Consider the following 15180-nt stretch of genomic DNA (forward strand, 5'->3'; position numbering starts at 1 on the left):
TTCCAGCTCTGAAGGGGAAATGAATCCCTTCCCACATTCCCCACATTTCCACGGTTTCTCCATGGTCCGGGTGTCCTTGTGTGTCTCCAGGTTGATGATCAGTTGAAACCTCGTCCACACACAGAACACGTGTACGGTTTCTCCCCGCTGTGGACGGTGCGGTGTTTTTTCTGGCTGTGTAATTGGGGAAAGCTCTTTCCACAGTCAGTGCACTGGAACACTCTCACTCGGGTGTGTGTGTGTCTCGGTGCTTTTCCACTCACACTGATGTTTGAAATCTTCTCCCACAGACAGAACAGACAAACATTTCTCCTTCCACATTCAAAGGCCGATGATATTCAAGTCCTGATGAATCGAGTGACTCTGTCAGATCTTGACGTGATCTTTGGTTTGAGTTTCCCTCTGTAAATCCTCCCCTGTAAAAGGAGTTTATAAAAGTTATCACTGTAATTACAGGATAGAAATTCAGATCAGATAACTCTACTTTCTATGGAGCACTATTTCCTCTCTCATTACTCAAAGCTGTAAATCCCCGTCCCACACAATCTCCCTCCTCCCTGTGCTGAAATCCAAATCCATCGCATCATCTTTCAGTGGCCCTAAACCATAAGTGAAAGGGTGTGAGAGAGTGTGAGTGTGTGAAAGAGTGTGAGAGAGTGTGAGTGTGAGTGAGTGTGAGAGAGTGTGAGTGTGAGAGTGTGAGTACAGCAGTGGGCTCGGTGTGGAGAATGAAGTGGGGCAGGTGGAGCATCTTTCAGTGGGGCAGCAGTGATCATAATCTCATTAGGTTTAGAACAGTTATGGAAAAGGACAGGGGACAGTCAAATGTGAAAATTCTTAACTGGAGGAGGGCTAATTCCAGTGAGTTAAAAAGGGATCTTGTCCAGGTGGATTGGAATCAAAAATTGGCAGGCAGAACAGTAATTGAATAGTGGGAGGCCTTCAAGGAGGAGTTGGTTTGGGTACAGAGTAGACAGATTCCCACGAGGAGGAAAGGAACAGCATCCAAAGCTGGAGCTCCCTGGATGACTGAAGATATAGAGATCACCATTGCTCCTTCATTTTCAGACGCTCCCTGACCGATCACCATTTCCCCTTCATTTACAGACGCTCCCTGACTGATCACCATTTCTCCTTCATTTACAGACGCTCCCTGACCGATCACCATTTCTCCTTCATTTACAGACGCCCCTCGACCGATCACCATTTCTCCTTCATTTGCAGACGCCCCCCGACCGATCACCATTTCTCCTTCATTTACAGACGCTCCCTGACCGATCACCATTTCTCCTTCATTTGCAGACGCTGCCTGACCGATCACCATTTCTCCTTCATTTACAGACGCCCCCCGACCGATCACCATTTCTCCTTCATTTACAGACGCTCCCTGACTGATCACCATTTCTCCTTCATTTACAGACGCTCCCTGACCGATCACCATTTCTCCTTCATTTGCAGACGCCCCTCGACCGAGCACCATTTCTCCTTCATTTACAGACGCCCCCCGACCGATCACCATTTCTCCTTCATTTACAGACGCTCCCTTACCGATCACCATTTCTCCTTCATTTTGCAGACGCTGCCTGACCGATCACCATTTCTCCTTCATTTACAGACGCTCCCTGACCGATCACCATTTCTCCTTCATTTACAGACGCTCCCTGACCGATCACCATTTCTCCTTCATTTACAGACGCTCCCTGACCGATCACCATTTTTCCTTCATTTACATACGCTCCCTGACCGATCACCATTTCTCCTTCATTTACAGACGCTCCCTGACCGATCACCATTTCTCCTTCATTTACAGACGCTCCCTGACCGATCACCATTTTTCCTTCATTTACAGACGCCCCCCGACCGATCACCATTTCTCCTTCATTTACAGACGCTCCCTGACCGATCACCATTTCTCCTTCATTTATAGACACTCCCTGACCGATCACCATTTCTCCTTCATTTACAGACGCTCCCTGACCGATCACCATTTCTCCTTCATTTTGCAGACGCTCCCTGACCGATCACCATTTCTCCTTCATTTACAGACGCTCCCTGACCGATCACCATTTCTCCTTCATTTACAGACGCTCCCTGACCGATCCCCATTTCCCCTTCATTTCCCGGCGGGTAGTGAGGGGGGGATAATGTTCACTGTTTTATATTCGGGTCTGGGGCCGCACTCGGGGTTTGTAAAGCCTGAGCCTGGGCCTGAGCCCGGACCCGGGCCCCGGGGTTTATTGAGCCTCTTGCTCCGATCCTCTGACCTGCACCGAACGCGCTCCTCCCGCAGCCTCGACTGGCCGCGCATGCTCAGGACACACTGACCGATCATGAGTCACTACTGCGCCTGCGCACTGGGCTCCACTGATTCGGATAGGGCACAATCTGCACCGCGCTGCATGCTGGGTGATGCAGCCGCCATTGATGATCTTAATATCAGACCGAAAAACAAAGACATTGGAAGCAGATAATTCAAGTGTTTAATTTATTATATAAATAATTCAATCGTTCAATTCATTAAATAATCAATTGTTTAATTTATTACATAAACAATTAGTGTTTAATTTATCATAGAAATAATTCAATAGTTTAATTCATTATATAAATATTCCTTCGTTTAATTTATTACATAAAGAATTCAATATTTAGTTGAATTATTTATATAATAAATTAAACACGAGACTTCTTTATATAATAAAGTCAACAGTTGATTATGTGTAATAAATTAAACAATTGATTATTTATACAATAAATAATGTTTTGAAATTCTTCATACAATAAATTAAATAATGGATTATTAATATGATTAAATAAACACTTGAATCTTTGTATGATAAGTTAAACCTGTGAATTAATTATATAATTTAAACACTTGACCTCTTTATATAATAAACTAAACAATTGGTTATTTATATAATAAATTAAACAATTGATTTTTTTATATAATAAATGAAACACCTGAATTATTTATATAATAAATTAAACAATTGTTTCTTTATATAATAAATTTAACATGAATTATTTATATGAATTAAACAATTGTTTCTTCACAGAATAAATTTAACACTTGAATTATTTGTATAATAATTTCATCAATTGAATTATTTAGATGCTTAATTTATGAAAATAATTCAATAGTTTAATTTAACAACTGAAGTTGTTATGTAAGAAATTAAACAATTGATTATTTATATAATGAATTAAACTATTGAATTATTTATATAATAAATGAAACAGTTGAATTATTTATATAATAATTAAAACCTTTTAATTATTTATATAATAAATTGAACTATTGAATTATTTAGATAATAAATGAAACAGTTGAATTATTTAAATAATAAATTAAACAAATAAACTATTTATGTAATAAATTATACACTTGAATGCTTCATTAATAAATTAAACACTTGTTTATTTGTATAATAAATTCACCAATTGAATTATTTATACAATAAATTAAACAACGGAACTATTTATATATTAAATTATACACTTGAATTATTATATAATTAAACTACTGAATTATTTATCCAATATATTAATCAATTTAATTATTCATAGAATAAATTAAACAATTCAATAATTTACATAAAAAATTAAACACTTGAATTATTTATAATATATTGAACAATTGAATTATTTACATAATAAATTTAGCTGTTGAATTTTTTATACAATAAATTAAACTCTTGGTTATTTATATAATAAATTAATCAATTGAATAATTTAAGCTATTGAATTCTCTTTATAATAAATGAAACATTTGAAGTATTCATATAATAAATTAAACACTTGAAAACAATTTAATTATTGATATAACAAAATAAGCAATTCATTACTTATTTAATGAATTAAACTATTGAGTTATTTATATTACATTTTAAACTTTTCAATTATTTATATAATAAATGAAGCCAGCTTGGACAAAATGGCGGCAAGCGCGGCCACCATCTTGGAAAAAATGGCAGCTGCCGCCATCTTGTCAGATGGCGGCAAGAGGCCGACAGACTGTCCCCAGTGATCCCGCAGTGACCCCAGGATGTCCCAGTGACCCCAGAGTGATGCCTGTCCCTTTCGAACAGGTCAATCCCACCACCAAGAATCTTACAGCGCAGGAGGCCTCTCGGCCCATCATGCCTGTGCTGGCTCTTTGAAAGAGCTGTCCAATTAGTCCGACTCCCCTGCCCTTTCCCCATAGCCCTGCAAATGTTTCCTTTCAGTGTTTATCCAATTCCCTTTTGAAAGTTATTATTAAATCTGCTTCCACCGCCCTTTCAGGCAGCGCATTCCAGATCATAACTCGCTGCGTAAAATAAAACCCTCATCGCCATCTGGTTCTTTTGCCAATTACCTTAAATCTGTGTCCTCTGGTTACCGACCCTTCTGCCACTGGAAATAGTTTCTCCTTATTTAATCTATTAAAACTCTTCATAATTTTGAACACCTCTATTAAATCTCCCCGTAACCTTCTCTGCTCAAAAGAGAATAATCCCAGTCTCTCCGCATAACTGAAGTCCCTCATCCCTGGTACCATTCTAGTAAATCTCCTCTGCACCCTCTCCAAGGCTTTGACATCCTTCCTAAAGTGTGGCACCCAGAATTGGACACAATACTCCAGCTGAGGCCTAACCAGTGTTTTAGAAAGGTTTAGTATAACTTCCTTGCTTTCGTATTCGATGCCTCTATTAATAAAGCCCAGGATCCTTCAAGGATTTGTGTCTGTGCACTCCCCAGGTCTCTCTGTTCCTGCATTCCCTTTAAAATTGTACCATTTAGTTTATATTGCCTCTCCTCATTCTTCCTGCCAAAATGTATCACTTCCCACTTCTCTGCATTAAATTTCATCTGCCATGTGTCTGCCCATTCCACCAGTCTATGTCCTCCTGAAGTCTGTTACTATCCTCCACATTGTTTACTACATTTCCGAGTTTCGTGTCATCTGCAAAGTTTGAAATTATACCCTGAATACCCAAGTGCAAGTCATTAATATACATCAAAAAGAGCAGTGGTCCTAATACTGACCCCTGGGGAACACCACTGTATATTTCCCTCCAGTCTGAAAAACAACCGTTCACCACTACTCTCTGTCCCTTAGCCAATTTTGTAACCATGCAGCCACTGTCCCTTTAATCCCAGGGGCTTCAAATGATCCCTTCTGTCTCTGGACCCCGTTTATACCGTCCTTCCCCAAAAACTTATTCCACAACTCTGCCCTCTGGTGTAGAAAGGTCCCAGCCCTCTGACTCCATCTCCCTGGTTTAGATGAGTGGAGGCCTCCAGCCCATGGAGCACCCCATCTAACGGCCCATGAAAGGACTCTGTGTTTTCCCTCCGCTGCCCCACTGAGAGCCTCCCCTCCGGGTGTTCCATCCTGCCCACACTCGCCCCAGTTTGTACACACGTACCCTTATCCTGCAGTCAAACTTGGAATGAAAATATGCAGAATCTTATCTGCCTCGACAAGGCCCCCTTGTCAGAAGATGGTGGGTTCGAGCCCCACTCCAGAGACTCGAGCACCTAATCCAGGCCGACACTCCCAGTGCAGTACTGAGGGAGTGCGGCACTGTCGGAGGTGCCGTCTTTCGGATGAGACGTTAAACTGAGTCCCTGCCTGCCCCTCTCAGGTGGACGTAAAAGATCCCACGGCCACTAATGGGAGAAGAGCAGAATTCTCCCCTGGGTGTTCTGGCCAATATTTATCCCTCAACCAACGCCACTAAAACACAGATTATCTGGTCATTATCACAACGCTGTTTGTGGGATCTTGCTGTGCGCAAATTGGCTGCCCGTTTCCTAAATTGCAACAGTGACTACACTTCAAAATAGTACATTATTGGCTATAAAGTGATCTGGGACGTCCCGAGATCGTGGAAGGGGCGAAATAAATGTACGTTTTTAAAAAACTAAGTCCCTTTGACACTGGGGATCAGTCCTGCAGTCCTTTTAACCCCTGGTCCCTGGTACCCAAGCCCCAGACCACCCCTCTTTACTCCGAGGGCTAGTGGAGGGCAGTTGGGGCAAGGGATGCTTTGCCACAAAGTGCCTGAAGCAGAGCCCACTGCATCTTTCACAGGACGACTGGATAACCGTATGAAGCTGAGGCTCGTGCTATGGGGGAGAGAAGGGGAGAGGGGCTTATGTCCCGGGAGGTGGAGGGAGCTAAAACCCACAAACTTCTGACTCGGAGGGGTGAGTGACGCTGACCGAGGAACGAGACAGGGTCCCCGAGACCGAGAGCAGTAAGTGGAGAAGGGGCGGGTGTTGCAGACTGAAGCCTGTGCTGGGTGCTCCTACCATTGGTGTCTCTCATCTCTTCCTCTCGCTGCTTCATGTCGGCAAAGTCATTGACGATCGACTCTGACAGATCCTCCAATCGTCGCAGCTCCACCTCAAGTGGCTTCAGCTTCTCCGCCTTGGCGATCTGGGCAGGGAGAGAGAGAGAGAGAGACGGCCTGTAAGATCGGACAAAGATGTAGTAAATCCATTGTTGACTTGAGAGACCCACACTACAGAAAGGATATTGAAGCACTGGAGGCAGTGCGGGAAGGATTTACAAGGACGTTACAGGAATTCAGTGGATGCGGACGTGCCCGTCACGATAGATTGAGCAGGCTGGGGCTCTTTTCTCTGTAAAAGACTAAGAGGAGACCCGATAGAGATATTCAAAATTCGGATTGGTGAATGTGGAGAAACTGCTTCCACTAGTGGGGGAGACCAGAACAAGGGGGCCGAAATATAAGAGAGGCACGAAAAGATCAAGTAAAGAATTCAGGAGGAATTTCTTTACAGAGAGCGGTGAGAATGTGGAACTCGCTGCGAAACAGAGTGATTGAGGCGAATAGTATTTAAGGGGAGGCTTGATGCGTATATGAGGGAGAAAGGAATCGAGGGATATGGGGGCAGAGTGGGAGGAGGCTCGTGTGGAGGATAAACACCAGTATGAAGCCACTGGGCCGAATGGCCTGTTTCTCTGCTGTAGATTCTACATTACCGCAGGGAAGGGGATATAAAGCACGGACACTCACATCTTCATAGTTCTTGGCTTCAACTCCATGTTTGGTGTTGAGAATAATCAGCTGGTCAGGAACTCGAAAATGGCCTGAGAACAAGAAAACACCAAGCTGAGGACCGGCCCCCACCGACACCCCGTGTGGGATCGGCCCTCGCCGACATTACTGCTCCATGGTCATGGAACTACGCACTCCCACAGGGGCCCCTGAACCCCCAAACCCACGGGGACTCCGCACTCCCACAGGGGCCCCTGAACCCCCAAACCCACGGGGACTCCGCACTCCCACACGGGCCCCCGAACCCCCAAACCCACGGGGACTCCGCACTCCCACAGGGGCCCCTGAACCCCGAAACCCACGGGGACTCCGCACTCCCACAGGGGCCCCTGAACCCCCAAACCCACGGGGACTCCGCACTCCCACACGGGCCCCCGAACCCCCAGACCCACGGGGACTCCGCACTCCCACACGGGCCCCTGAACCCCCAAACCCACGGGGACTCCGCACTCCCACAGGGGCCCCAGAACCCCCAAACGGGCCCCTGAACCCGCAAACCCACCGGGACTCCGCATGCCCACAAAGGCCCCAGAACCCCCAAACCCACGGGGACTACGCACTCCCACACGGGCCCCCGAACCCCCAAACCCACGGGGACTCCGCACTCCCACAGGGGCCCCAGAACCCCCAAACGGGCCCCTGAACCCACAAACCCACGGGGACTCCGCATGCCCACACAGGGGCCCCAGAACCCCCAAACGGGCCCCTGAACCCACGGGGACTCCGCACTCCCACAGGGGCCCCAGAACCCCCAAACGGGCCCCTGAACCCACAAACCCACGGGGACTCCGCATGCCCACACAGGGGCCCCAGAACCCCCAAACGGGCCCCTGAACCCCCAAACCCACGGGGACTCCGCACTCCCACAGGGGCCCCAGAACCCCCAAACGGGCCCCTGAACCCACAAACCCACGGGGACTCCGCATGCCCACACAGGCCCCAGAACCCCCAAACCCACGGGGACTACGTACTCCCACACGGGTCCCTGAACCCCCTGGCTTCTGTGGGGGATACCGGGAGGAGGCCGAGATGGATCATCCACTCGGCACTTCTGGCTGAAGATGGTTGCAAACGCTTCAGCCTTGTCTTTTGCACTCACGTGCTGGACTCCGCCATCACTGAGGATGGGGATGTTTACAGAGCCTCCTCCTCCCGTTAGTTGTTTAATTGTCCACCACCATTCACGACTGGATGTAGCAGGACTGCAGAGCTTTGATCTGATCCGTTGGTTGTGGAATCACTTAGCTCTGTCTATAGCATGTTGGTTCCGCTGTTTACCATGCATGTAGTCCTGAGTTGCAGCTTCACCAGGTTGGCACCTCATTTTTAGGTACGTCTGGTGGTGCTCCTGGCATGCTCTTATACACTCCTCATTGAACCAGGGTTGATCCACTGGCTTGTTGGTAATGGTGGAGTGAGGAAAATGTCGGGCCATGAGGTTACAGATTGTGCTGGAATACAATTCTGCTGCTGCTGATGGCCCACAGCGCCTCATGGATGCCCAGTTTTGAGCTGCTAGATCTGTTCTGAATCTATCCCATTTAGCACGGTGGTAGTGCCACACAACACGTTGGATGGTGTCCTCAGTGCGAAGACGGGACTTCGTCTCCACGAGGACTGTGCGGAGGTCACTCCTACCAATACTGTCATGGACGGATGCATCTGTGACAGGTGGATTGGTGAGGGCAAAGTCAAGTAGGTTTTTCCCTCGTGTTGGTTTGCTCACCACCTGCCGCAGGCCCAGTCTGGCAGCTATGTTGCTAACAGTCCTTTTATACTTGTTTTAACTGTCTGATTCACTTGTTTTATTCCTTATGCTATCTGCACTTGTGTGTAGAACTCTTATTTGGGCAACAGACCAACTGGACCACATCGAGAATATACTGTGTGCAGTTTTGGTCTCCTTATTTAAGGAAGGACGTAATTGCTTTGGAGGCGGTTCAGAGAAGGTTCACTCGACTGATTCCTGGGATGAGGGGGTTATCTTATGAGGAATGGTTGGACAAGTTGGGCCTGTACAGGCTGGAGTTTAGAAGAATGAGAGGTGATCTTATTGAAACATATAAGATCCTGAGGAGACTCGAAGGGGCAGATGCTGAGAGGGTGTTTCCCCTTATGGGGAACTAGGGGACCACAGTTTAAAAATAAATGGTCTCCCATTTAAGACGGAGATGAGGATAAATTTTTTCTCTCAGAGGGTGGTGAGTCTGTGGAACTCCCTTCCCCAGAGAGCGGTGGAGGCAGGGTCAGTGAATATTTTTAAGGCTGAGTTAGATCGATTCCTGATTAACAGGGGAGTCAAAGGTTACAGTAGATAGACGGGAAAGCAGGGTTGAGGTCACAATCGGATCAGCCTTGATCTTATCAAATGGCAGAGGGGCCGAATGGCCTACTCCTGCTCTTAATTCGTAGGTTCTGATGCTGTTTTTCTAACTTCTTAAATATATCACACTTGTTTTTTATCACTGCTGTATTATTTTTTAATCAGTTATTTTATTATTTCCTGTATTTTTTGATGAACCTGAAGTATTTATATTACCTGTGACACTATTTGTGACCTGGACTTTGTTCTCATCCCTTTTTCTTATCAGTGAGCTATTTTCACTTTTATTATTATTTCTGCCCGAGCCCTCCCCGTACCCCAGGACCCCCCCTCGGACTCACTCACCCGGGGGCAGGCGGCTCTCGAAGCAGATCTCGAACATGTCGTAGTCGTCAGTGGTGAAGGCGAATTTGCCCTTAGTCGCCTCCTCCTTAGAGTACAGGATGTGGCCGGAGGAGTCCGTCACCTGGGGGAGGGGAAACAGAGAGGTTACACCCTGGCTCCAGCCCGGAACTGTCCCCCACAGCTCCCTCCCCACACCACCCTCCCAATGGTGGAAAGGTACAAAAAGATCATTAAAAAGGATAATGGAACGTTGGCCTTTATCTCGAGGGCTGGAATACAAAGAGGTGGAAGTTATATTACAGCTGGACAGAGCTCTGGTCAGACCCCATCTGGAGACACTGCGTCCAGTTCTGGGCACCGTCCCCTCAGGAAGGATATATCGGCCTTGGAGGGGGTGCAGTGCAGATTCACCAGAATGATACCGGGGCTAAAAGGGTTAAATTACGAAGACAGGTTGCAGAGACGAGGCTTGTATTCCCTCGAGTGTCGAAGATTAAGGGGTGATCGAATCGAGGGGTTTAAGATGATTAAAGGATTTGATGGGGTCGATAGAGAGAAACTATTTCCTCTGGTGGGGGGAGTCCAGAACAAGGGGGAATAATCTTAAAATTAGAGCCCGGCCGTTCAGGGGTGATGTCAGGAAGCATTTCTTCACACAAAGGGGAGTGGGAATCTGGAACTCTCTCCCCCGGAAAAGGGGGAGGCCGGGGGTCAATTGAAAATTTCAAAACTGAGATTGATGGATTTTTGTTGGGTGAGGGGATTAAAGGGAATGGAACCAAGGGGGGAAATGGAGTGAAATACAAATCAGACATGGTCGGACTGAATGGGGGACATGGTCGGACTGAATGGGGGACAAGCTCCCTCTCCACCCCCTCTCTCTCTCTCCACCCTCCTCCCCCTCCCCCCCCTCCCTCTCTCCCCTCCCCCTCTCCCCTCCCCCTCCCCTCCCCCCCTCCACACCCACACCCCTCCCCCCCCACACCCCACCCCCTCCCCCCCCACACCCAACCCCTTTCCCCCCCCCTCTCCCACCCCCTTTCCCCCCCCTCTCCGCTCCCCTCCCCCCCACACCCACCCCCCCACACCCACCCCCTTTCCCCTCCCGTCCCCCCCCTCTCCCCTCCCCCACCCACACCCTCCCCCCCCCACACCCCTCCCCCCCCCACCCAACCCCCCCACACCCACCCCCCCTCCCCCCCCACCCAACCCCCCCACACCCACCCCCCCTCCCCCCCCCACACCCACCCCCCTCCCCCCCCCACCCAACCCCCCCACACCCACCCCCCTCCCCCCCCCACCCAACCCCCCCACACCCACCCCCCCTCCCCCCCCCCACACCCACCCCCCTCCCCCCCCCACACCACACCCCCCCTCCCCCCCCCCACACCCACCCCCCTCCCCCCCCCACACCCACCCCCCCCCTCCCCCCCCCCACACCCACCCCCCCCTCCCCCCCCCACACCCACCCCCCCTCCCCCCCCCACACCCACCCCCTTCCCCCCCCCACACCCACCCCCCTTCCCCCCCCCACACCCACCCCCCTTCCCCCCCCCACACCCACCCCCTTTCCCCCCTCCCCTTCCCCCCTCCCTCTCCTCCCCCTCCCTCCCTCCCCTCCCCCCCCACACCCAACCCCTTTCCTCCCCCCCCCACACCCACCCCCTTTCCCCTCCACCCCCTTTCCCCACCCACCCCCTTTCCCCTCCACCCCCACACCCACCCCCTTTCCCCTCCCACAACCACCCCCTTTCCCCTCCCCCCTCCCTCTCCCCCCACTCTCTCTCCCCCCCCACACCCCACCCCCTTTCCCCTCTCCCCCCTCCACCCCCTTTCCCCTCCCTCCACCCCCTTTCCCCACCCACCCCCTTTCCCCTCCACCCCCACACCCACCCCCTTTCCCCTGCCCCCCCCACACCACCCCCTTTCCCCCCCACACCCACCCCTTTGCCCTCCCCCTCTCTCTCCCCCCACTCTCTCTCCCCCCCCACACCCACCCCCCTTTCCCCTCCCCCCCCACACCCACCCCCTTTCCCCTCCCCCCCCCCACACCCACCCCCTTTCCCCCCCCTCTCCCCTCCCCCCCCCCTCCCCCCCACACACCCACCCCCTTTCCCCCCCCCCTCTCCCCCTCCCCCCCCCCCCCCTCCCCCCCCCCCCCCCTCCCCCCCCCCCCCCTCCCCCCCCCCCCCCCCTCCCCCTCCCCCCCCCCCCCTCCCCCCCCCCCCCCCTCCCCCTCCCCCTCCCCCCCCCCCCTCCCCCCCTCTCTCCCCCCTTCCCCCCTCTCTCCCTCCCGCCTTGAGGTGGGGGCGGGCGGCCGGCTGTTCGCTCAGCTCGGACTCTCCGCTCACCAGCCTGTCCTTGTGGATCTCCTCCCGCAGACACTTCCTGGCGTTGGACGGCAGCTGGAAGGAGATGGCGCCGGCGGCCAGCAGCTGGTTCAGGGCGGCGAGGGGCAGGAGCAGGGCGGGGGGAGGAGGTGAGGGCCTGAGGCCGGGGACTGGGAGTCGGGGAGGGGCCTGAGGCCGGGGACTGGGAGTCGGGGAGGGGCCTGAGGCCGGGGACTGGGAGTCGGGGAGGGGCCGGGGACTGGGAGTCGGGGAGGGGCCTGAGGCCGGGGACTGGGAGTCGGGGAGGGCCTGAGGCCGGGGACTGGGAGTCGGGGAGGGGCCTGAGGCCGGGGACTGGGAGTCGGGCCTGAGGCCGGGGACTGGGAGTCGGGCCTGAGGCCGCTCTCGGGTCGCTCGGTTCCTGCGCGGTTTCCAGGGGCAACGGATTCCGGCCCAGGCCCAGCGACCGTTACTATGGGCGGCCTGGTATTATGGGATGGAGGGAGAGGCCTGTCCCCAACTTTAGTTCTTTCAATGTGGACGCCGGGCAGGGTGGGATGTGTCGGAGGTCCCCGGGGTGTTTGGGTCACGAGGGGAGGGGGGAGACAGGCTGAGGGTGGGGGGGACTCGGTTTGGGGTGAGGGCAGAGGGGGGAGACAGGCTGAGGGTGGGGGGGACTCGGTTTGGGGTGAGGGAAGAGGGGGAGACAGGCTGAGGGTAGGGGGAGACAGGCTGAGGGTGGGGGGGGACTCGGTTTGAGGTGAGGGAAGAGGGGGAGACAGGCTGAGGGTGGGGGGACTCGGTTTGGGGTGAGGGAAGAGGGGGAGACAGGCTGAGGGTGGGGGGACTCGGTTTGGGGTGAGGGAAGAGGGGGAGACAGGCTGAGGGTGGGGGGGACTCGGTTTGGGGTGAGGGAAGAGGGGGGAGACAGGCTGAGGGTGGGGGGGACTCGGTTTGGGGTGAGGGAAGAGGGGGAGACAGGCTGAGGGTGGGGGGGACTCGGTTTGGGGTGAGGGAAGAGGGGGAGACAGGCTGAGGGTGGGGGGACTCGGTTTGGGGTGAGGGAAGAGGGGGAGACAGGCTGAGGGTGGGGGGACTCGGTTTGGGGTGAGGGAAGAGGGGGAGACAGGCTGAGGGTGGGGGGACTCGGTTTGGGGTGAGGGAAGAGGGGGAGACAGGCTGAGGGTGGGGGGACTCGGTTTGGGGTGAGGGAAGAGGGGGAGACAGGCTGAGGGTGGGGGGGACTCGGTTTGGGGTGAGGGAAGAGGGGGAGACAGGCTGAGGGTGGGGGGGACTCGGTTTGGGGTGAGGGAAGAGGGGGAGACAGGCTGAGGGTGGGGGGGACTCGGTTTGGGGTGAGGGAAGAGGGGGAGACAGGCTGAGGGTGGGGGGGACTCGGTTTGGGGTGAGGGAAGAGGGGGAGACAGGCTGAGGGTGGGGGGGACTCGGTTTGGGGTGAGGGAAGAGGGGGAGACAGGCTGAGGGTGGAGGGGACTCGGTTTGGGGTGAGGGAAGAGGGGGAGACAGGCTGAGGGTGGGGGGGGACTCGGTTTGGGGTGAGGGAAGAGGGGGAGACAGGCTGAGGGTGGGGGGGACTCGGTTTGGGGTGAGGGAAGAGGGGGAGACAGGCTGAGGGTGGGGGGACTCGGTTTGAGGTGAGGGAAGAGGGGGAGACAGGCTGAGGGTGGGGGGGACTCGGTTTGGGGTGAGGGAAGAGGGGGGAGACAGGCTGTGAGGGTTTCAAATCAGTAAAATAGGTCCTTGAAATGTGGCTCATTCCAGCAGACAGGTCTCCTGGTCAAACCAGTCCTGCCCTGGGCTGTCACTGGATTAACATGAGAATGGACAGGTCCCTGAGGGAGACCCATTGAGATTCAGTCTAATATCTCAAATGATGTGGAGATGCCGGTGATGGACTGGGGTGGACAAATGTCAGGAATCTTACAACACCAGGTTATAGTCCAACAGTTTTATTTGAAAATCACAAGCTTTCGGAGGCTTTCTCCCTTTGTCAGGTGAGTGTGGGATTCCATGAAAGGCACACCGCTTTATAGTCAGAGCACAATGCCTGGTGATTACAGATAATCTTTCCAACTGCCCGTTGTCAAGGCAATCAAAGGAGTCGAATAGTGTTCAGACAGAGAGACGTTACATACGGGACGACTGAATATACTGATTGTCCCGTATGTAATCAGTATATTCAGTCGTCCCCGTATGTAACGTCTCTCTGTCTGAACACTATTCGACTCCTTTGATTGCCTTGACAACGGGCAGTTGGAAAGATTATCTGTAATCACCAGGCATTGTGCTCTGACTATGGAATCCCACACTCACCTGACAAAGGAGAAAGCCTCCGAAAGCTTGTGATTTTCAAATAAAACTGTTGGACTATAACCTGGTGTTGTAAGATTCCTTACATAATATCTCAAAGGCTGAAGCAGGGAGCTCCCCGGGGGTTGGGGATGGCTGTGTGTCTCGTCCCAAACCCTCCCCAGGGGCGGGGACAATCTCTCAGTCTGCCGGGGTCCTCCAGCCTGTCCTGAGTGTATTTCTCTCTCTGTCTCTCTCCCAACTTTTCTCTCTCTTTCGATTCTCTGGTTTGTAATCGGGATTTGTGTCTCAGTGTTGTTGCTGAGGGATTGTCGGTGTAACTGGGAGAGGGAGAGGGAGTGGGAGGGAGGGAGCTCTGGGCTCTTGCTGTGCCTTTTTAATCCCTTGCTTTTGTATTTTAATCAATTCCCTCTCTCTCTCTCTCTCTCTCTCTCTCTCCTCAGGAAGCTTTTCGATGAAATGCAGCAAGGAGATGATCCAGAAAGAAACATTTTGTGAGAAGGAGGAGGATGAGGGGGAATCCTGGGCCAAGAATCGTTCTCTCTGCTGGGGACTGACTGACTGACTGAGACCTTCACCGCAGCCTGGACCCGATGGGGGCCACGTGAGTAATGTCTGGGATATTCAGGGGACACTGGGGGGGTCACTGGGACATTCTGGGGACACTGGAGGATCACTGGGACATTGTACAGGAGCTGATACTGAGACACACACTTGACCATCTGACAGTGCAGCGCTCCCTCAGTACCGACCGTCCGACAGAATATCACCATCTGTTCGA

At 52.2% G+C, this 15180-nt stretch overlaps 2 protein-coding genes across 2 annotated transcripts in view; one reads left to right on the top strand and one right to left on the bottom strand.

Moving 5' to 3' along the window:
• The window catches only part of LOC137313831 (zinc finger protein 79-like), a 172404-nt gene extending 157406 nt beyond the window's left edge, over positions 1–14998 (top strand). Inside the window, exon 2 of the transcript XR_010961085.1 lies at positions 14843–14998. The gene's annotated coding sequence lies outside the window, so the exon portion shown is untranslated. The remainder of the gene's footprint in view (positions 1–14842) is intronic.
• On the bottom strand, positions 269–12551 carry LOC137313834 (transmembrane emp24 domain-containing protein 10-like; the record flags this gene model as incomplete). The annotated part of the gene is made up of 5 exons (XM_067979593.1): positions 269–416; positions 6298–6424; positions 7029–7102; positions 9739–9859; positions 12090–12551. Coding segments are annotated over 5 exons (834 nt in total), but the record flags the coding sequence as incomplete, so codon positions are not given.
• Positions 14999–15180: the final 182 nt, after the last annotated feature.

This window comes from Heptranchias perlo, unplaced genomic scaffold (assembly GCF_035084215.1).
Source record: "Heptranchias perlo isolate sHepPer1 unplaced genomic scaffold, sHepPer1.hap1 HAP1_SCAFFOLD_487, whole genome shotgun sequence".
In the NCBI taxonomy this organism is placed as follows: domain Eukaryota; kingdom Metazoa; phylum Chordata; class Chondrichthyes; order Hexanchiformes; family Hexanchidae; genus Heptranchias; species Heptranchias perlo.